Here is a 24,130-nt window from a genome sequence, read left to right on the forward strand (position 1 = left end):
ATAAACAATAACACGCATTTTGTATGATCCCTCTTATTTTGGTAAAATAATTAACATTTTGCAAGGGGGGTGTAAACTTTTGACCTCAACGGTATAACGATAATGACACAGAGTAGCAATATCATTGGAATCACTTTTAAAGCTTTTTTATTTTGTTCAGCTGAAGATTGATAAAAACATTAATAGCCAATCAGGATCCAGCAACTTTAGAGCTTGAGCATTTAAAGTGACTTTTGTGCATGTTGCTTTTAATGATTTTTTTGTCATTATTAAAGAAAAAAATTGGGAAGGTGACAGGAAAGAAAGAGGGTAAAATGAGATCGGAACACGTTGCGGACAAGATTCAAACTCAAATTTCCCACATGAGCACCATAACTCAATGTTTCACGTTCTAACTGCTAAGCCACAGCTCAAACTTTTTTTTTTTAATGCTGGTTGTGCTTGACTGTCTCTCATGTATTTTCAGACTGATTTGGCTGGACTGTACTTGAAGACGGGGGTAAAAAACATCCCCACGATCCTGCTCCTCACAGACGCTCAGATCCCAGAGGACCGTTTTCTCGTCATCATCAGCACCCTGATCTCGTCAGGTCAGAGCCTCCCGCACACGCACACATTTATACACGCCACAGGGGGGCTCATTGTGTGTTGGTCTGATGAATGGGAAACATATGTAAATGGAGCGGGGCCAGTGAAGTAGATTAAGGGTGACTGGAACAGGCCTGCGTGTCATTGGATCAAGACCCTCAGAACACAGATGGTGGCTCTCATCTGTCACCGATGTCAAGCGCAGAGGTCGGAGACCCGCTTAGTGCTTGAACCAGAATAAAGCGGCAGAGTTAACAAATGTAACATAATTTAACTGATGCGTGTGTAATTGCTAATGCTTAAATGCACCAGAGAGAGGTTATTTCTACATGCCATAAAGGATTTGTTTGAATAGCACTTATTTGGCAGTGTGTTTTGTTTTTATATTTTCAGTTTTAATTTTAAAGATTATTAATTTTGTTGTGTGCATTTTCATTTATAATAGTTTCTTTATAAACTTTTTTGTGCTCAAATATATCTAAATAGTTTTAGATTATCATTTTAGTACTTCAACTAAGCTTACTTTAGGCAACATATCTATTTTTTCTAATTATAGTGTTTGATCTAATATTTATAATATGTTATTTTATTTTATACAAAAAAAAATAAAAATTTGGCATGAAATGAATATTCACCCTATATATTTTCTAAATGCTTGTTATTATAGATATTCTTGTAAACAATTTATTCATGCACTTGTTTCATTTTTGAGCTCAAAATATGTATTCAAAATGTAAAAACGACTTAATACGTTTGTGATGCTTGTCTAAGTTCCATTAATTTGATCAAAAATGCAGAAAAAACTGTAATATTGTGAAATAATATTGCAATTTAAGTCTTCAGTGTCATCCTTCAGAAATCATTCTAATTTGCTTATTTATTATCAATAGTGGAAAGAGTTTAATACAGCTTAATATTGATAATAAATAAGCATATTCAATTGATTTCTGAAGGATCACATGACATTGAAGACTTAAATTGCAAACAATATTATTGTTTTTTTCTGTATTTTCGATCAAATAAATGGAACTTAGACAACTATAACAAATGTATTTAAAAAAAAAACATTAAAAATCTTACTGATCACAAACTTTTGAATGGCAGTGCATCACCAGAGAGAAGTCGTTTTTACTTTTCGATTAAATATTTTGAGGTCAAAATGTTAAAAATGAAACAAATGCATGAATGAATTGTTCGCAAGACTGTCTATAATAAGCATTTAGAAAATATATATGGTGAATATTCATTTCACGCCAAATTTAACTAAAATATATTTTTATTACAATATTACAATGATTTCTGAGAGATCATGTGACACTGAAGACTAAAGACTGAAGAGTAATGGCTGCTGAAAATTCAGCTTTGCATCACAGAAATAAATTATGATTAAAAGTATAATAAAATAGAAAACTGTTCTTTTAAATTGTAATAATATCACACAATATTACAGTTTTTTTTCTTTATTTTTAATCAAAAAAATGCAGCCTTGGTGAGCATAAGATACTTCTTTAAAAACAAAAAATCTTACTGATCCAAAACTTTTAAATGGCAGTGTCTATGCCAGATGTCCTCAATAATTTTGTCCACCTTCATCTGGTTTCATTTTTGAATACACAATCTCAAGATGCAATCAACAACTAATGCATAGAACAAAGTCCTGGCTTTACATCTTTCTCTGTAATCCATTACACTCGACTGTATCTCACAATGCCTGCTTTATTGCAACTTTAACAACAGAAATGCTTATTTGTGCCATTTTATGCATTAATACTACTGTATCTAATCTAAAGTGTTACCTAGATATTATCTAACATTAACTAGTGTCTTAATGTTACTTGCTGAATATAAAGCTTTGTAAATACATAAATGCATGTGACCCCTGTTTAAGTGGAATAAACATGTTTATTGGTGGTCTGGCCCCAGGTGAGATCCCTGATCTGTTAAGTGAAGAGGAGGCGGATGGTGTTAGAAAAGCTGTGAGGAGTGAGGTGCGGCAACTGGGTCTGCTGGACAACAGCGAGAACTGCTGGAGCTTTTTTATGAATCGTGTGCGACAACAACTCAAGGTCTCACAGCAGTGATTGTTTATTTTCATATACACAGCAGTTACAATGTATATTGCATATCTTGTTGAGATCAGTGTCAACAGTGTGTGTGTACTGTATGTGTGTGTAGGTTGTGCTCTGCATGTCTCCAGTAGGTAACAGCCTGCGTCTACGTGCCCGGCGTTTCCCGGCCCTGCTGAACTGCACCACTCTGGACTGGTTCCAGGAATGGCCCCTGGAGGCCCTCCAGTCTGTCAGCCTCAAGTTCCTGCAGGACATCCCAAGTATTCAGGTAAACCTGAGCATCCGTCAGCCAGCCGAAGTAGCTTCATTGGGTTTAGTTATTTAATACCATATTGATTTATAGTTTACATGAAGTGGTTTTAATTCATTTCTTGCAATTGGCTTAGCAAAAAGAGGTTTAATTTTTCATTTTACACAGAAACTAAAAGGCTAAAAGACACTGTAATTGTTTCGCATTTACATGTGCACCAGATTCCTCATCATTAGCTCGACTCTGAAGTGAAGACAAATGGCTGATCACATGCACAGTGAGCTCAATGACAGACGCAGTTTCTCTCTCTCTCGGCATTGTTGTTTTCCCTGCACCAGTGGAACGATCACTAAGCAGGATCATTTATGCTAATAAAGCAACGGTGATTAATACACACAGACTGACCCTCAGAGAAGCCACAGCTGTTTGAGCCAGACTGTGTGCTTGTGCTGAGAGTTTGTACGGGGATGTGGGAGTGTGTGTGTTGACTCGTGACCAGCTGTGGGTTTGTTTTCTCTTTGCGTATTTCACTCAGTGTTAGACTATTATACTGGAGTATGGAATGTAGGGCTGTCAGTCAATTAAAATATGTAATCACAATTAATCTCATAATGTGTGTAGATAACGCATTCAGTTGCTTTTTAAGGAAAGTAAAATAAATTACAGGCCTTAGTTACACAAAGCAATTTGAGTGGATGAGAAGAGAAAGATTCGTCTAACAGTCACTCTCACAACAAACATCTTCTCAAACTGCTTTAAAACTTCTCAAACTGTATCAAAACGCACAGGAAATGCAAACAGGGAACTTCTTATTTTATGGTGTATATCACAGTATAGTTATTTTTGCTTTAAATACGGTCTTTAATGTCACTTTAGTGTCGATATCACAAAAAAACTACTAGCCTAAAAACAAAACAAAATGAAAAAAAAAAACCTCAAGCTCACTGAAGACAAGTAAACAGTCAGCGATTTAAAAAAAAACAGTAAGAAACTAATTACAAGGAACAGGACAAAACAACTACAGTACAAACAAACAAGAAACACTACATACATTGTATGAAGTAATCAAATGTATAAAAACTGCATATTCTTCACTGTAATTTAAATATATCATTCATATTAAAGTTACAAAAGTGATTTTAGTCAAGAGCAATGGGAAATTTTCTTTTTTTGTTGTTTGATGAACATGAATGACAGACAGCAGGAATATTAGACTGCTGTCACTTTAAAAGCTGCCCAGATTCAGCTTTCACTTAAGACCTAAATTACTGTGTTTACGAGGATAATTGCAAAGACGAGCATTTTAACACATACAGGTGTGTGTATTTAACCGTTCAAGGCCTATAAAGCAGCTGAAATAATACACTTTCGTGACTACGTAGCGCAGCAACGTCATGTGAGTGTGCAACCACGTTAGAGATGATAGTCCAAAATCTCTACCGGTTGACAGATTTTCGGTATATTGCCCACTCCTAAAATTACCCATCATTTACTTATAAATGACTGATACACTAGGGACATTTCTACCACTTCCAAAAGTTTTGATCAGTTTTTTAAAATTCACACAGAACAGTATTGAAGCCTGTTTCCACCAATGAATAAAAAAATGTAAAATGTTATTGCAACTTTTTTTTTTCTCGCAATTCTGACTTTTTTTCTCAGAATTGTGTGATATAAGCTCGCGACTGCAAGTTATAAAGTCAGAATTGCATGATATAACTTGCAATTGCAAGTTTATAAAGTCAGGATTGGCAAGATATAAAGTCTCAATTGCGACAAATGCAAGTTTGTATCTCACCACCCACCATTTTTTCTCGCAATTGCAAGTTTATATCTCACAATTCTGACTTTTTTTCCCAGAATTGTGAGATATGAAGTCCAATATTGAGGGTAAAAAAACTATGTTCTCAGAATTTAGTTTAAATTACTATTTATAATTTACTTAATTCGCAATTGCGTGTTGTAAAGTAATAATTGTGAGTTTACATCTCTGAGTATATATCTCTATTTCAGAATTGCGAGTTTATGTCTCACAGTTCTGACTTTATAACTCGCAATTGCAAGATTATATCACGCAATTCTGAGCAAAAAAATCTGAATTGCGAGTTTATATTGCAATTCTGAGAAAGAATTGCAAATTTGTATCATGCAATTTTAAGAAAAAAAGTTAGAATTGCAAGTTTATATCTCACAAATGTATGACTTTACAACTCACAATTGCGAGTTTGTTTCACGCAATTCTGAGAAAAGGTAAAACATGTATATCTTGGAATTCTGACTTTAAAACTCTCGGTTGCGGGTTTATATCTCACAATTCTGGAAAAAAAAAATCAGAATTGCAAGTTTGTATCTTGCAGTTCTGACTTTAAAACTCGCAATTGCGAGTTAGAATCACAATTCTAAGTAAAAAAGTCAGAATTGTGAGTTTGTATCAAGCAATTCTGAGAAAAAAAAGTCAGTATTGTGTGTTTTTGTGTCGCAATTCTAACTTTATAACTCGCAATTGCGAAAAATGAGAAAAAGGTTAAAATTGCGAGTTAACATTTTGTATTGTTTATTCAGTGGTGGAAATACAGAGTATAACCGTTATAATGTCTTATTAATTAAATTATATAATAATAGTATATAATAATTTCTTAACACATTTACTTTGGCCACCCTTTTAAATTGCCGCTCGAAAACTTTTAAAAGTATGTATGTTGAAAGAAATGGTTCTTAAAGCCATTCTAACTATTTTTATATTTTTAATGACTATATTTCTGTATCTTTTATATATTCGCTCTTGGATTAGATTTATGATCAAATCCCACCTTTGTGCAACATTTTTTTATCTAAATGTGTTTGTAAGTGTAAAAAGCAGAACTGCAGAAAAAAATATTACTTTATTTCTGTCACAGGTAAATGTGACCTTTGAGTATAAGAGATTGATGGATTGTTTACATGCATTTAACTCAATACGTTGTTTATCAAATAGCATTATGTCAGATCTTCATTTATAACCGTCTCCTTTTTCCAGCCAGTTACATGTACATGTTTTATTGCTTTTCAGTGAATTATGATCTGTGTTCTTGCATCTTTTAAAATGCATTTGCCTTTGCGTGAATTGATCTTTAACAGTCTGATAAATGAGTCAGTCATCAGACAGCAGTGTACATCATAAATAACCAATAAACAAAACACAACGTGCAGTCTCAGAAAGTTAGAAGCCATGTGACATAAATGCTCGCCCTACTTTATACAGGGTGTCACCAGCCTCGGCCATTATTTTCCCAGGTCTCTACCAGCTTAATCTTCCCCCCGGCGCCCTACACCTAAATTTCAGATTGAGTAAGTCCAGAAGCCAGCAAAAGGCATACAAACTTGGAGATGAATTCAGGATTTATGAAGATGATATTTCAGGGCCCGTGACAGCCGAGGATGTTAAAGAGCCTTTAATCCGTACAGGTCCCTCTCTTACCCTCTCTACTCTCGCCTTTACAGCCGGCCGTTCGGGAATCCATCAGTCTTTTCATGGCCCACGCTCACGTGAGTGTCAAGCAGGTTAGCGAGCACTACTGCCGCAATGAGAAGAGGCACAACTACAGCACGCCCAAGAGCTTCCTGGAGCAGCTGAGACTTTACGAGAGTCTGCTGGGAAAGAGAGAGAGGGAACTGCAGCTGAGACACGGCAGGCTTCAGTCTGGCCTTCAAAAACTCAAGACGACAGCCTCTCAGGTGTGTAGAGCTCATCGGCACCACAGGGTTCAATGTAAGCTCCTCAAGGCTGGAGTCGATGAATGAGAATTGAGAAGAAATGTAGTTACTGCTAGTTAATATGCCCAAGATCACTCACCGAAGGCTGAGGGACTCATAAACCTTGAGTCTGATAGTCTGATGATTGCTTGCCTTTGTGATATAGGGTTTAGTATTCAAATGTTGCAGAGGTTTTTATCTGGTAATGGGATCTAGATTAAAAAAAAGTTGCTTTTACAACTTTCAGCAAGTTGTAAAAAGCTGTTTGTGAGGTCTTGGAGAACTCTGATTATGAGATTAAATTTGATCATTACATTTTGTGTTTGATGAAAGCACTTTAAAAGAAGATTGTGAAAATTTATATTCAGAAAATTGAGTTTCTTTTTATTTGTAAATGAACATTTTTAACCAAAAAGTTTGAAAATTTGAAAATTGTAGCCAGATAATATACAGCCATATTGCACAGGATTGCGTTTATACAACTGTTCGATGGCATGAGTGTATAAATACATAAGAAACAACAACGGAGCGTCTTTAAAAACCCTCATATGTGCAAACCTCTTCCTTCCACCACGGATTCAAATCTCAGTTTGACAGTTCAACAGCTGAGCCCAGGCCTCCATTGCTAAATTAAAAATGTCTCTTTAGAACTAGCAACGAAGGAATTTTGAAAGAGAGAGATGGACAGAGTGAGTGTGATTACCTGCATCTAGTGCAGCATTCATTCTTCAGCTCAATCACATATTCACAATAAAGCATTAGTTTAAATGTCTGCTGAAGAAAGCGATATCTTTTTCATACTATACTTTCATCTGTTAAGGGTCATTTCTGATGACAGCACTGCTCATACTTTTATTAAATACTACTATTATGTGTGTGTGTATATATATATAAACAAACAAACATTATATTTATTGAATAATAATATTTAATAAACAACAACAGCCATCATAAAAGTTGCTAGGCAATTCAGTCAAAAGTACAAAGGTGTTCTGATATACAGCATTAAAATGACATAAAATATAACTTGATGAGATTTTGCACTCAGCCAAAACTATCTGCTCTGGAACAAAAAATAAATGAGACCAAAGACTGCCTGTTAGATTTACCCAAAACAAATTATATCTCATGTTTAACCACTATAGAGACCATAAGATAAGAGCCAGCGGTAAATCCCAGAAGATCTGGCTGAAGTAAAGTTGCTCTCAGCGGGTTCATGAGTGCTGAATGGCAGCTGACCCCGTTTTTAATAAACATTATCTTTAGTGACAAACCGCATATTTGAAGTCTAAACCTACCCGTTCTCGCCTAAAAAACTCTTAAAACTACATCTGTGACACAAAAACATTATTATTGATGAAATTGTAGTGGATTTGGGCGTCTGCCATGACACTTGATGTGAGAAATACTTGAAAGTGATACAAACGGTGAAACGGTTGGAGTTCTGATATCACATTCCTCTCAGCCAATCAGATTCGAGGACCGGAAAGAACTGTTGAATAAATATTAATATCTCCACAAAAAAGAATGGTATTGAGTAGGAGTATTGATATAATCATGACTTATAAAAGGTATTTATGAATTAACAAGAGAATATCATATACTAAATGTCAACATTATATATTTACATCAGGTTGAGGATCTGACAGTCAAGCTGAACTCACAAGAAGTGGAGTTGACGCTGAAGAACCAGGCCACTGAGGCACTCATGGCCAGGATCGGCCTGCAGACAGAAAGAGTGAGCCAGAAGAGAAAGGATGCTGACCTAGAGGAGCAAAAGGCAGAGGAAACAAAATCTTAATGACTCAACATGGTGCTTTAATAATTCCCCATCACTTATGTGAGTCTGTTTTCATCTGCAGGTGGCTGCCATCCAAGCAGAGGTGTCACAAAGACTGAAGGATTGTGAACGGGATCTGGCTAAAGCTGAACCTGCTTTAGAGGCAGCGACAGCTGCTCTCCAAACTCTCAACAAGGTAAATATTTAAAATGTACACTACCAGTCAAAAGATTTTGAACAGTAAAGGTCATTACACACTGACAATTTTGTAAGCGTTTTTATTTTTTTTTTCATATTCAACATCCTTTCTTATCAAAATGCTTGTTATGGATGCAAAAACGCAGAAAAATCAAACCTGAATTTTTTATGATGGACAAATTTCAGAGGCAGTGTGTAAACTCGATTGACATAACGTGAGGTTGTATTTATTTTTTAACGTGCAAAAATTTTGGACGAAAATTTCTGACTCAGTGCGCAGTGGCCTTAAGAGTTTTAAAAGTTTTCTATCTGAATATATTTTAAAATGTAATTTATTCCTGTGATTTCAAAGCTGAATTTTCAGCATCACAGTCATGTGATCCTTTAGAAATCAGTCTAATATTCTGATTTGCTGCTATATATATATATATATATATATATATATATATATATATATATATATATATATATATATGTTATTATGTTATTATGTTGAAAACAGCTTTTTATTTCAGATATTAGAATGATTTCTGAAGGAACATGTGACACTGAAGACTGGAGTAATGATGCTGAAAATTTTGCTTAGATCACAGGAAAAAATACATAAATAAAAAATACAATATTACAAATACAAAAAATACTTTTGACTGGTAGTGTATTCTTTAAAAAAATTACAATGAGGGGGATTTTTTTTGTTTAAATATACACATATACTATTGTTCAAAAGTTTTTCCTTTATTCAGCAAAAATGCATTAAATTGATTGAAAGTGACAGTAAAAACAGATGCATGAGTACTGCCAGCATTGCTTTAAAGGTTGCAGAAGTAGAAGGTCAGTTTGTCAGTGCTCAGACCATACGCCACACACTGCAACAAATCGGTTTGCATAGGCGTTGTCCCAGAAGGACGCCTCGTCTGAAGCTGGCTCACAAGAAAGCCTGCAAACAGTTTGCTGAAGACAACCTGTCCAAGAGCATGAATTACTGGAACTATGTCCTATGGTCTGATGAGACTATAAGATAAACTTATTTGGCTTAGAAGGTGTCCAGCATGTGTGGCGATGCCCTGGTGAGAAGAAAAAAATGTGTCTTGCCTACAGTCAAGCATGGTTGTGGTAGCATCATGGTCTGGGGCTGCATGAGTGCTGCTGGTACTGAGTGCTGCAGTTTATTGAGGGAAACATGACTTCCATTGTGTACTGTACATTCTGAAGCAGAACATGATGGCTTCCCTTCAGAAACTAGGTCGAACGGCAGTTTTCCAACATGATAACGATTCCAAACACACCACCAAGATGACAACTGCCTTCCTGAGGAAGAAGAAGGTGAAGGTGATGGGGTGGCCAAGTATGTCTCCAGACCTGAACCCTATTTAACACCTGTGGGGCATCCTCAAGCATAAGGTGGAGAAGCACCATGTGTCTAACATCCAGCAGCTCTGTGAGGAGTGGAAGAGGATCCCAGAAACAACCTGTGCAGCTCTGGTCAATTCCATGCCCAAGATGATTTAGGCAGTGCCAGATAACAATGATGCTAACACAATATATTGACACTTTGGACAAGTTCACTTAGGGTGTACTAACTTTTGTTGCCAGCTATTTTGACAATAATGGCTGTATGTTGAGTTATTTTCAGGGGACAGTAAATCTATACTGCTATACAAGCTGAACATTGACTACTCTAAAATATATCCAAGTTTCATTTCTATAGTATTGTCCCCTGAGAAGATTGCTGAAATGTGAGAGGTGTACTCACTTTTGTGGCATACTGTATATGCAAACCCTATGTAAAAATTTTGCATCGTAGATATGTATTATACTTTGAATAAAATAAGGACAAAATAAAATAGAACAAGTGGAAATGTTGCTATTTTATAAAGTAATGGCTTGGAAATTTGTGGGAAATGTTTTGTGCCAAATATTTGTCTTACCTGAACTTGATGGTTGAAAGGGTAACACTTATTCAATTAGCAGTTCAGTTCTTTCTCCTTTGTTTCTTGTAGGTAAATCTGACAGAGTTAAAGACGTTCCCGAATCCCCCCGAGGCTGTGATTAACGTCACCGCGGCTGTGATGGTGCTGTTGGCTTCACGTGGGCGAATTCCAAAAGACCGCGGGTGGAAGGCCGCCAGAGTCTTCATGGGCAAGGTAAAGGCATTGCTATGATAACAGCACATCCAATGGCATCTGATTCATGCTAGTGTAATCCACAAGCAGCCCTTGACCCGTAGACCCCGCTAACCCGATGTACAGTAGTGTCATGAATACACTACATTATGAAAGCACTTCTGTGGAAGAGAATATTAAATATATGTCACATGAGATAGAAATGGAAATATTAGGGAAAGGTTGATTTATGAGGTCAGCATGAAGGGGAGGAGATGGCTTTTGAAAGTGTGTTGTGTGATGGATAAAGAATTCAGATGCAAATTCAGAGGTTGCAAGTAGGAGCAACCCAGGAAAGGAAAAGATCATAATTGTGCTTCTTTGGCCTTAACGTTTTATCCTGGGTTATTCCATGTGTTTGTACATTTACTTGACTTTAAGCCGATTTGAATAAAATGTGTGCAATTCAGTATGTACAGTACTTAACATGTTGTACTTACCAAATAAAGCATCATAGCTAAAAATATTATAGTTATATTATATTATAGTTTTTTCTAACTCCTTTTTTACCTTTCTAGATTAGTTTTGTATACAGGTCCTTCTCCAAAAATTAGCATATTGTGATAAAGTTCATTATTTTCTGTAATGTACTGATAAACAGACTTTCATATATTTTAGATTCATTACACACAACTGAAGTAGTTCAAGCCTTTTATTGTTTTAATATGGATGATTTTGGCATACAGCTCATGAAAACCCAAAATTCCTATCTCAAAAAATTAGCATATCATGAAAAGGTTCTCTAAACGAGCTATTAACCTAATCATCTGAATCAACTAATTAACTCTCAACACCTGCAAAAGATTCCTGAGGCTTTTAAAAACTCCCAGCCTGGTTCATTACTCAAAACCGCAATCATGGGTAAGACTGCCGACCTGACTGCTGTCCAGAAGGCCATCATTGACACCCTCAAGCAAGAGTGTAAGACACAGAAAGAAATTTCTGAACGAATAGGCTGTTCCCAGAGTGCTGTATCAAGGCACCTCAGTGGGAAGTCTGTGGGAAGGAAAAAGTGTGGCAGAAAACGCTGCAAAACGAGAAGAGGTGACCGGACCCTGAGGAAGATTGTGGAGAAGGACCGATTCCAGACCTTGGGGGACCTGCGGAAGCAGTGGACTGAGTCTGGAGTAGAAACATCCAGAGCCACCGTGTACAGGCGTGTGCAGGAAATGGGCTACAGGTGCCGCATTCCCCAGGTCAAGCCACTTTTGAACCAGAAACAGCGGCAGAAGCGCCTGACCTGGGCTACAGAGAAGCAGCACTGGACTGTTGCTCAGTGGTCCAAAGTACTTTTTTCGGATGAAAGCAAATTTTGCATGTCATTCGGAAATCAAGGTGCCAGAGTCTGGAGGAAGACTGGGGAGAGGGAAATGCCAAAATGCCTGAAGTCCAGTGTCAAGTACCCACAGTCAGTGATGGTCTGGGGTGCCATGTCAGCTGCTGGTGTTGGTCCACTGTGTTTTATCAAGGGCAGGGTCAATGCAGCTAGCTATCAGGAGATTTTGGAGCGCTTCATGCTTCCATCTGCTGAAAAGCTTTATGGAGATGAAGAATTCATTTTTCAGCACGACCTGGCACCTGCTCACAGTGCCAAAACCACTGGTAAATGGTTTACTGACCATGGTATTACTGTGCTCAATTGGCCTGCCAACTCTCCTGACCTGTACCCCGTAGAGAATCTGTGGGATATCGTGAAGAGAAAGTTGAGAGACGCAAGACCCAACACTCTGGATGAGCTTAAGGCCGCTATCGAAGCATCCTGGGCCTCCATAACACCTCAGCAGTGCCACAGGCTGATTGCCTCCATGCCACGCCGCATTGAAGCAGTCATTTCTGCAACAGGATTCCCGACCAAGTATTGAGTGCATAACTGAACATAATTATTTGAAGGTTGACTTTTTTTGTATTAAAAACACTTTTCTTTTATTGGTCGGATGAAATATGCTAATTTTTTGAGATAGGAATTTTGGGTTTTCATGAGCTATATGCCAAAATCATCAATATTAAAACAATAAAAGGCTTGAACTACTTCAGTTGTGTGTAATGAATCTAAAATATATGAAAGTCTAATGTTTATCAGTACATTACAGAAAATAATTAACTTTATCACAATATGCAAATTTTTTGAGAAGGACCTGTATGTTTATAAATGCACTAAATATATACACTACATTTCAAAAGATTGCAGTCGGTAATTCGATTGATCAAAAGTGACAGTAAAGGTATGTAATGTTAAAATATTTATGTATAAAAAACATTCAGCAGCACAACTGTTTTCAACATTAGTAATGTTACCCATATGTTTCTTGAGAATCAAATCAGCATATTAGAATGGTTTTTAAAGGATCATGTGACATTTAAGACTGAAGTAGAGGCTGTTGAAAATTCAGCTTTGCCATCACAAGAATACATTTTAAAATATATTAAAACAGAAAAGGTTTCTTTAAAATTCTAATAATATTTCAGTTTATTGTAAACTGTACTGTAATGTTTGTTTTTTAGGTGGATGACTTTCTGCAGGCCCTACTTTCTTATGATAAAGAGCACATCCCTGAGCCCTGTCTGAGTGTGGTAAAGCAGGAATACCTAAGAAACCCAGACTTCCATCCCGATCACGTTCGGACCAAGTCCTACGCAGCTGCAGGTCTCTGTGCATGGGCCATCAACATAGTGCGCTACTATGAGGTGAGGGAATATGTGACATGCAAAAAAAAAAAAAAAAAAAAAAAAGGTATAGGTATTTGAAATATAAACATTAATACAATTTCAGGAATTTAAATTCAATAAATAATTTGTTAATTTTAATATAATTTTAAAATGTAATAACTTAATAAAGATTAATAAAAAAGAATAACTTTCTGTTAGTCAAAGTGGGTTTTAGCTTTAAAATGATCTAAATAATTTGTTATAAGAGTTTCAGACTTTTATTTTTGTTTCAAATTGAAATTTTGTTAACTCACTCTCATCAATAAACAAAGACGTTACAGTATTTTTAGACCCCAAAGAATAACAGTCAATTTTATTACGATTACTTTTCTTAAATTAAAACATCCTTGATAATGTATACAGTCTGAATGGACATGTGACGTGCGTTTTCGGTTGTGTAGTGTAGACTGAGCTCGTTTCTGAAATGCAGTAAGAACGCCATTGTAGACGAGGATCGTTTTTATTTTTAAGGGCTGTTTTAAACTGAAAACGCATTAGTGAAAACATGGCCTAGGAGAGATTCAGCCGTTCAGAAAGCTGGCTTCCCCCTTCTGAAAGAACCAGCTAAAACCAGCCTAGGCTGGTTGGCTGGTATTAGCTGGTCAACCAGGCTGGTTTTAGCTGGTTTTAGAGGGGATTTGGCCACTTTCCCAGCCTGGCCAGACTGGGAGACTAGCTAAAACCAACTACTTCCAGCTTAAACCAGCTAAGACCAGCCAACCAGCCTAGGCTGCAGGGCTGCATCAGCAGCATGAATGCACGGTGAATAAGAAAAAAAATGTTTATAAAATTACTGATGACCCTCAGATGTCACATGGACTACCTTAACGATTAAGGCTTAGAAATCTCTCAGATTTCATCTAAAATATCTTAATTTGTGTTCTGAAGATGAATGAAGGTCGCACGGGTTTGGAACAACATGAGGATGAGTGACTAATAATTACAGATTTTTTTTGGTGAACTATCCCTTTAAGCTATAACTTTCTCAAAGTGGTTTTAGCCTTAAAATTTATGTGTAAAGAAAGAGAATGTGTGTTGGGTTTTTCAGGTTTATTGTGAAGTTGCACCGAAGCGCCTGGCTCTGGCACAAGCCAATACTGAACTGGAATCTGCTACTGCAAAACTACTCAGTGTTAGAAAGAAACTGGAAGTAAGTCTATTTTTCATACAATGTGATAAAAAAATGGTCATCTGTTTACTATAATCATTCAATAATACTGCATATTAAGATATAAAGTACTAGTATCTCATAGTCACTTTGTGCTGACAGGATCTGGACAGGCACCTGCAAAGCCTAACAGCTCAGTTTGAGAGGGCTGCGGCTGAGAAGCTGCGCTGCCAGGAGGAAGTGACACGCACCAGCCAGACCATAGAGCTGGCCAATCGGCTGGTGGGAGGCCTGCAGGTACTGGGCGGCTGTGAGAGGAGAGGGTCTGGGTTTAGGGAAACGCACTAACAGACCTAATCTCAACATGAGTTTGGCTTCATTCGAAGGGGAGGTGGCCATGGCTTAAATATTTGGCCAGACGCTCAGATTGAGCGCTCGGAAGGAAGGGGTGCACCACGGCAAATGCACCATTGATCTGGGCAAGGGGCTCGATGGCTGTAGGCCAGTTTGGGACAGCGAAACAAGAAGGGCATATATTCATCTGCTATCTATTTTCCTGAATGAGGCGATCAGGGTAATTGGTTTATGAGGGATGAGCTGGATTTGTGTGTAGATGCCCAACTTGAACAACTAAACTTTAAATAGTTTTCCCTTTTTCATTCGCTGTGACATTGATCATGCATATCCCTGTGAGATTATCTAAAATCTTTACCGCCGTTAATGCAAAAAAATAATAACAACGTAATGTTTCTTTTAGCGCTTTTATTTAAAACGTTCGACTTTCTTATTTAGAGAAATGAATAGGGCTACAATGGGACAGCTTGGCTTTTAAACATATCAAGACAAATGATTTGTCTTTATGCCATTGACCTGGAAGCAATAGTGTTTAGACTAATAAATCAGCCCGTCTATATGTAATCATTAACTTACCTCAAAGCCTTAACAGCTGTTGGAAATTAAAAACGCTTCACCCAGGACTGAGTGATATTCCAAGCAATCCATAATGCATTAGGCTAAAATTATAGTGATTTTTAACTGTCGGGGAATTTATTATGCGACATGTTCTAGAAGCTCGGCCCCTGCAAAGGCAATGTCAGACAAGATTTATCGTTGCGGGAACATCTCTGCGATATTATTGAAGTCTTAAATGAGTGCTAAATTGATGCTGAGTGAAAATGTAACTAAACTTTCAAAGCCAGTTTAGGTGAATTGTGACTGTATACATTATCGCTCATGTTCTGTCTGTGTTTATGATCAATTGGGAGGAGAGAGACAGCAGATAGGTTAAGGGTGAGATTTATATCTACGTCTGAAGGCTAGATTTAAGGTTGTAACATAACTTTATCTCAATCATTTTGTCTGAATATTACTTCATAGAAAACTTTCATGGTTCATGTTCATAGGGTTTATACGGTTTTTAATGTTTTTTAAAGTCTCTAATGCTCATTAAGGCTGCGTTTATTTGATTAAAGTAGAATAAAAACATTGTGAAATATTATTACAGTTTAAACGAACTGTTTTCTATTTAAATATATTTATTTCTGTGATGCAAAGCTGAATTTCCAGCAGCCATTACTACAGTCTTCAGTTTCACGTGATCTTTCAGAAATCATTCTAATATGCTGATTTCGTGCTCAAGAAACATTTTTTACTATTATTAATATTGAAAACAACTGTGCTGCCTAGTGTTTTTGTGGAAACTGTGATAGGCTTCATATTTCTTTTAGGAATATAAAGTTCTTTACTTTAACTTATACTCAATTTAAGGCATTCTTCTGGAATAAAAGTATTAATTTAAAAGAAATTAAGGGTTTTGAGGAAAATATTCCATTATTTTTTTTCCATATGCACTCTTAAAAATAAAGGTGCTTTGAAAGGTTCTTCAAGCGATGCCATAACAGAACCGTTTTTGATTCCACAAAGAACCATTCAGTCAAAGGTTCTTTAAATTTTGTAATCTGAAAAACCTTCTTTCACCACAAAGAACCTGAAGCGAAAAAGAAAGGTTCTTTAGATGGAAGGTTCTTTATGGAACCATTTGGACAAAAAAGGTTCTTTTATTCTTCTGTGAGGCATATTTATTTTTAAGAGTGTAGTGAACTTCAATGGGAATCAGTGGGTTAAAGGTCCAAATTGCAGTTTCAATGCAGCTTCAAAGGGCTCTAAAAGATCCCAGCCGAGGAATAAGGGTGTTATCTAGTAAAACGATTGGTCATTAAAAAAAAAAAAATGTATATACTGTTAATCCAAGTATTTCTGTGATAATATGAATTACTATAAAACAGAAATAATACCGTGTAGTTGAAAAAAACTGTTTGTGAAGCTGTTTCTTGCCTAAACATGGTAACTCTCTGCTCTCTGTCAATGGCAGTGCAAACACAGATTATAAATGTTCTTTTCAGACTTTTTTTAAGTCCCCCTGTAGTCAAAAATTGTATCCCTAAAAACCTTTGATCATTAATGTTGCATTTTTTTTCCTGTTAAAATAAATTTTCATACCTTAAAACAGCTTGAAAATAACTCTACCCCCATTGCCTCATTTACTATATGCAGATCTATGAATATGCAAATGAGCCACGCCAGAGCCTTCTGATCCGTCAACTAACTGAACTTAACTGTACTAAACACAATATAATGGCTTAGACAGCTCTCTAAATCAATTTTTACTAGTTACAATTACAGTTAGAGAGCTCTATAATTCAATTATTACTAGTAAAAATTACAATTACAGAGCTCTCTAATTCAGTTCTTACTAGTCATATGTCTCCATTGACTTCCATTCATTTTAAATTGCAGAGCTCAATTGAAGAGAGCTCTCTAATTCTGTTTTTACAAGTAAGAATTCCAATTAAAGAGCTCTTCTAATTCTGTTTTTACTAGTAAGAATTCCAATTAAGAATATCTCTTATTCAGTTTTTACTAGTAAGAATTCCGATTAGAGAGCTCTCTAATTTAATTGTTACTAGTAAGAAATGAATTGGAGAGCTCTTTAATTCAATCATGGAGCTCTGCAATTAAACATATCTTTAATGTGGTTTTTATTAATAAAAATTGAATTATAGACCTCTGTAATTGTGTTTTTACTAGTAATAATTAAATTAGAGAGCTCTCTAATCAGAATTCTTACTAGTAAAAACTGAATTAGAGAGCTCTCTAATTGGAATTATTACTAGTAAATATTGATTTAGAGAGCTCTCTAATTGGATTGGTTACTAGTGAAAATTAATTTGTAGAGCTCTCTAATTGGAATTGTTACTAGTGGGAATGGAATTATAGAGCTCTCTAATTGACTTGTTACTAGTAAAAATGCAATTACGACGAGTAACACTTATATTTTAACACTAACACTATATTTTAGGCTAAAATGGCTTGCCATAGATAATGGCTGATAGATCTTTTTACTAGCGGACAACAAAAGTGGACACTGTAACATTCCTTAAGTAAGGGATAATCAACGGTTTGCCGTGCGTTAAAGGATTTTAAATGCACGACGTGGAGGCTAATAACCGCCCGACGCGAAGCGGAGGGTGGTTGCCTCCGCGAAGTGCATTTTAAATCCTTTAACGCACGGCAAGCCGTTGATTATCCCGCTTATTCCATGGTTATAGACAAATTAAAACTAGGATTGATATTTGCAGCGCAAAATTTGACTGAATGGATAAAAAAGACGGTTATTTTCGTCAGTTATGACACGCAGCTCTAGCATTCTGCCCGCTTCAAATCAGACTCAGAGATTAAATAGTCCGGTAAAATCACATTTATTTGAATGAAAAATAGCATTTGTTTCAGTAGATTATCGATCGACCAAGAGAGAGTTTAAAGGCAAGAGAGATGACAGTTGTGTGTGTGCGTAACGTTACCTGCCTGCATGCTGTGCGTCTCTCTCTACAAACAACAATTCATTCAAAAACAGCAGCTTTACCACCCCGTTGCTGAGCAATATAATGTAGCGATCTAGTATCTAGGATATTTTAATAAGGATCGCAGGCAAACGCTGACAAGAAGTTTATGTATGTGCACAGCACAATGCGATCTCCGACCTCTCTCTCTCTCTCTCTCTCTCTCTCTCTCTCTCTCTCTCTCTCTCTCTGTGCTTTTGCGTGCATCAATTAAAGCAGCGCATTAATATAGAACGGTGATTAAACTGACTTGGAACTACCTGTGCATTAAATGGTTTTACTGCACACCTGCCAGCCAATCAGAATCCAGTATCCAGACATTCCATGGAATAAGTAAGGAATAATTGACGACAGAGCAGCGCTAACAACATTAGCGCGAATGCTAACGCGAGTGCAAACTGTAACGTTATGTGTGTGCGTCTGTGAGGTGAGTGAGAGAGGGCGAGAGAAATAGTTTGTGCTTTCCGTACATAATAAAACGTAATATATTGTGGAAAAAACAAAAACTGTATTTATTAGTTTGGCCAGTGTCATTGGGGGTTTTAGTTATTTTGCAGTTTTGGGCTGTAAGGACCTTTGAAATAACTGAAATCGTATGGCGAAGTGATATAGATATGCACTGCGGTCTAAAGCTGCCTGGAACTACGTTCGCCGTGCGTTTCCCTGAATATAATGCACACCTCTAGAACGTTCGTCAGCCAATCAGATTCAAGCATTCAACGGCCCTGTAGTATAAAGTAAGTTATTTAATGATGTTGTGTCCTCAAAATGCCTCAAAGGCTCGAATGCAGCCTAGATAGTGATTGCTTCTGACTCCGAGCAACTTTTACACTGTTGCCGCGGGTTATTATTAAAGTTAGCATTTTAAGTTTTGGTTTTGTGCTGGTAATGCTATTGGTATATTTTGCATGCTAATGATATGAATCTATCCATTGATGTGATTGGTTATTGAATTTTGTGACGTAGCAAAAAAAAAAAAGGTGTTTCAAACCTGCCTTTGGGAAACCACAGTTTTAAGAAGAAAATACTAAGCAATGGTGTTGATTAATCAATGTGTTGATTGGCACATGGTTTGTTTAAAAGCATATTAAAATACCACATAGACAACAATTTTCACTACATGGGGACTTTAAATGTTTAATAGACAGGGGCAAATTGTTGTAATTTGTGATCACAATCTTTTAACGATTGATTGTGCAGCTCTAATAAATACACATTTCTAAACTTCTGCAAACAGATCAGGCTCAATCTTTTCTAAACTTCAGTGGAATTCATATACTTTTATTATTTATTATATTGGGGTGGAATGTCACCTGACCATGTTTAAGTGAGATTCACCCAGTCGTTCTCTCAATGTAGGCAGAAAACGTGCGTTGGTCGGAGGGACAGTTGGAGCTGGAGTCTCAGCTGAAGACCGTGTGTGGTGATGTGCTTGTGGCCGCTGCTTTCGTCTCTTATGCTGGATACTTCACACAGCCCTATCGTCACCAGCTCCTTTGTGACAAACTGATTCCTTTCCTCCAAGAACTCCAGGTATGATTCCTACTCTGCCTGTCCATTATTTCTATATAGTGTTTTACATTTGGACACATGTGGACATTTGTTTAATCATTTTTTTTCTTGTTATGGCTTTTGCCAACTCTTGTTTCACTCGTCAAGGTTAAGAGTGTTTTGGATCAGTGTTTCTTCCTGAGCTGTCCACTGTAAAATCCTGTTACTGTACTACTGTGTCTGCCCTCCAGTGGAGCGTTGAATTGAATAGCATCACTGTCTGTCTTCCTCTCCTCACACCTCGCGGTCCAGACCCCTATCCCGCTGACAGACGGTCTGGACCCTGTACTTACGCTGACTGACCAGGCCACCGTGGCAGGCTGGCAGAACCAAGGCCTGCCAGCTGATCGGCTGTCCGTTGAAAATGCAGCCATCCTGATGGCCAGCCAGCGCTGGCCTCTGATCGTAGATCCTCAGCAGCAGGCCAGCAAGTGGATACGAAATTTGTATGGGCCCAACTTGAGAGTACTGCAGTATGGCCAGAAAGGGTGAAGTGATTTTTAAGTTTAGTCAAAGATTATTTATATAAAATAAGAAATGTGAAAGCAATAAGGCTGATTTGTCTTGTACTGGACTGTTAATATTATCCTACAGGTATCTGGATGTTATTGAGCAGGCTTTGGCTGCGGGTGTGGTGGTCTTAATTGAAAACATGAAGGAGAGAGTGGACCCTCTTCTGGAGCCACTCCTAAGAAGGCAAACCTTAAAGAAAGGAAGGCAAGTTTAAGCATCTCTGTGATTTGTACTTATTTTATACCACTGATTCTCTCATTGAGTGCAATGCAGTGAAAATTACTCTGAAAAATACCTTTTTGTACTGCAGTGGATTTTAGCATAGATATGTGAATCTCTAAAGAGCCCCACTTTTTGCTCTGTGCAGTATGAAATCTAGAATGGAAGATGAATTAGGGTTGTGTGATTTGAATAGAGGTGAAGGCAGCGGTATTGATTCTGCACTCACAGAAGCTGATAAATGTGCATTTGTTTGCTCTTTTTCTTTATGCGTGTTGAATACGGATCAGTTTCAGCAGCCAGTGTGTTGCGTTTTAACCCTGAGACAGCTATATATATACACAGAATGTATGTATATGTATATTATTTTTTTTATTAAAATATATTCAATTATAAATTATACATTTTTAGATTTTTTTTACAGTACAGACAACTAAATAATGCTTTTTTATTTTTGTACCTTTTTGTTTCTGAATTTCAATGTGTAAAAAAACATAATAAAATCTGTTTAATATATTATTAGGTTTTGTTTTGTACTAAAAAGACATGGATAAATAAATAAAATAATAAAATCAAATAAATAGAAAAATATGGCAACACTGTAACCAAAAGCCTATATTTTTTAATGAATTTTGATTAAAAATAATTTTTGTGCTATTTTTTTCTGAATCTGAACAAATTTGATCTAAACCACTGGAGAGATCATAGTCTAAAATACTTATAAATCATTAATTTCCTCAATTCTGCTCAGTGAATGAGTAAAACTTTTACGATTTCTCAATGCATGTCTATGCATTTGGGTTACTTGATAAAGTGTACATGAACTGTAAAAGATATTAACTTCACATTTATGACCCTAGACCACAAAACCAGTCATAAGGGTCATTTTTGAGATTTTTGAGAATTGAGATTTATATTTTCAATACGTAAGCTTTCCATTGATGTATGGTTTGTTAGAATAGGACAATATTTGGCCAAGATGCAACTGTTTGAAAATCTGGAATCTGAGGGTACAAAAAAATCTAAATATTGAGAAAATTGTCTTTAAAGTTGTCCAAATGAAGTTCTTTGCAATGCATATTACTAATCAAAAATTGAGTTTTGATATATTTATGGTAGAAAATTAACCAAATATCTTCATCTTTATGCTTTTGGCATAAATTAAAAAATGGATCATTTTGATGCATCCAATGTATTTTTGGCTATTGCTACAAATGCTACTTAAGGTTTTGTGGTCCAGGGTCACATTTATATTCTTTAACAGAATAATTGAAATAATCAGCATGTATTTTCAGGTACTTTTAGAATGTGTAAATAGATGCAACAACTCATTTTTTGTTTTTCAGCATGCTGAGTTATTAATTTCTCAGCTCTTATTTATCTCTTTCTAGTCTTTTGTCCTTGTTGCATTGTACCACGGGACACCTCCAGTCCCCCTCTTTTGACCCATAACTGTAGCCCGATGTTTAATTTGATTACAAGTTTATTCCAGCGGCTGACCTACGCACCGGTCCATTCCTGTGATTAATCCGGCCACGGCAGCCATGATGGATCTGGTGCGGCTTCTCGGCTGAAGTTCATTAATAATTGGAATGTTGCAGAGTGTGAAGTAATGAATACTAATTATTCCTTTCATGTCTGACGGAGGAGCATGAGCCAATCCATCAGCTGGGACTTTAATTTGGTGAAGTAATGGTTCTATCAATAGTACATTAATTCCATCTTTTCAAGATATAGAGCCGGAGTGGACCCGGGCCTTGGCGGAACCTTTGGCATGAGAGTTGTTGCCGCTGGCTGACAGGCACAGGGTAATTAGGGAAAAATTAAAAGCCGCCACTTTGGCCAGCCAGGCCTGATTTAATTGAAATGCAGATTGGGATAAATATTGGCTGCTGGGAATATCATCTTCCAGTTTTATTTAACGCCTTTGCCTGCGGTGGCTATTGGGAGCATTTGTCATGCTTTTCTGTTTGCTTCAATTAGACATGTTGGTGAAACTGGTGTCTAGTACGGGTGGAATGCTCTTGCCGGGTCTTTGCGTAGACAGCAAGCTATATTCACAGATTGCTGTTTAGTTCCATTAGTCCTGAACGTGTAACACAATGTGGTGTTTCTACAGGTACATCAGGCTGGGTGATAAGGAGTGTGAATATAACAGCGGTTTCCGTCTCCTTCTGCACACTAAGCAAGCCAACCCTCACTTCCCTCCGGAGCTGCAAGCCCAGACCACACTTATAAACTTCACAGTGACCCGCGCTGGCCTGGAGGAACAGCTACTTGGACAGGTGGTCACACATGAAAGGCCTGAGCAGGAGATGATGAAGGTCAGTCACAGACGTCGTTCATAACGGTCTCAATATATGACCAGTGCCGGGAAAACTAGTCGGAATGTGCATGGGCTAATTTTAAGCTCCAGGCAAAAGAAGTGAAAGATGTCAGTTTTGGTCGAATTTAAGGTTTTCACAAAAATGTGTTCATTAAGCCCTCTTCTAGCAATCCCAATGCTCCAACTGGTAATTAAACTAATCTAGTAGTTAAATAGTAATTAATCTAAAAAGATCTTTATTTGTACATTTTCTAAAAAGAGTACCTTTTTCTGTTCACTTTTGGATGACTGCTGCTGCTTCTCACCACAAGTTGTAGGTAGGGCTGTGCAATTAATCAAAATTTGGTTTCGATTTCGATTTCCCTCCTCCATAAAGGCCTAATTTCACATGCAAATCAGCAAAATCATGTAACGTGACTTTCATAAAACGGGACGTGCTTGATTTATTAATGTATCAATTCTTTGATGTTGTGTTTTTAATAGCGCGTAAGAAAACTTTCGCTGTTCTGTGTATGCACTCAGAGATGGAGCAGAACACGGACATGTAAATTTATCTTTTAGCTTAAGGTGCGCGCCTAAACGGTCAAATACGCGCAAAAATATTTCAAAATGAGGCGCTTGGTGATTATTCATGTAAACCCTGTCAGTTATGTCTCAAATGATCATAAACAGTTGTGAATGAAAATACGTGTGTAACAATATATTGGATCCGTGTGGCTCTTAAAGTGGCAACAAATATTCCTTCTGCCGTCTCTGTGCTTAATATTAATAAAACAAAGAAAAAAATCACTCACTGCTCTTGAATGAAAGGACTTTTGTAGTTTTCATAATAAACAAAGCATGTTTAACTATTACAGTTAAGATGCTGTTTTATTTTACATTCAAATAATTACATTTTAAAGCACTTTATTTGTATCTTTATTTCTGCTGTATTTCTATCTTTAAATTAATCACTAATATAAAGTTTTGGACCCTGTCATAATCGTGTTAAATAATCGTGATTACAGCATTGACCAAAATAATCGTGAT

General features: G+C 36.8%; 1 protein-coding gene across 1 annotated transcript in view; it reads left to right on the forward strand.

Moving 5' to 3' along the window:
- Positions 1-24,130, forward strand: part of LOC141342353 (dynein axonemal heavy chain 11-like) — a 260,969-nt gene that overhangs the window by 66,114 nt on the left and 170,725 nt on the right. The window contains exons 53-66 of the mRNA XM_073846791.1: positions 467-590; positions 2,512-2,654; positions 2,764-2,925; positions 6,388-6,621; positions 8,273-8,419; positions 8,502-8,615; positions 10,618-10,761; positions 13,282-13,464; positions 14,534-14,635; positions 14,756-14,890; positions 19,852-20,025; positions 20,296-20,531; positions 20,638-20,760; positions 22,895-23,099. Coding sequence (XP_073702892.1) covers positions 467-590; positions 2,512-2,654; positions 2,764-2,925; positions 6,388-6,621; positions 8,273-8,419; positions 8,502-8,615; positions 10,618-10,761; positions 13,282-13,464; positions 14,534-14,635; positions 14,756-14,890; positions 19,852-20,025; positions 20,296-20,531; positions 20,638-20,760; positions 22,895-23,099 — 2,226 coding nt within the window. The remainder of the gene's footprint in view (positions 1-466; positions 591-2,511; positions 2,655-2,763; positions 2,926-6,387; positions 6,622-8,272; positions 8,420-8,501; positions 8,616-10,617; positions 10,762-13,281; positions 13,465-14,533; positions 14,636-14,755; positions 14,891-19,851; positions 20,026-20,295; positions 20,532-20,637; positions 20,761-22,894; positions 23,100-24,130) is intronic.

This window comes from Garra rufa, chromosome 9 (assembly GCF_049309525.1).
Source record: "Garra rufa chromosome 9, GarRuf1.0, whole genome shotgun sequence".
Classification (NCBI taxonomy): Eukaryota; Metazoa; Chordata; class Actinopteri; order Cypriniformes; family Cyprinidae; genus Garra; species Garra rufa.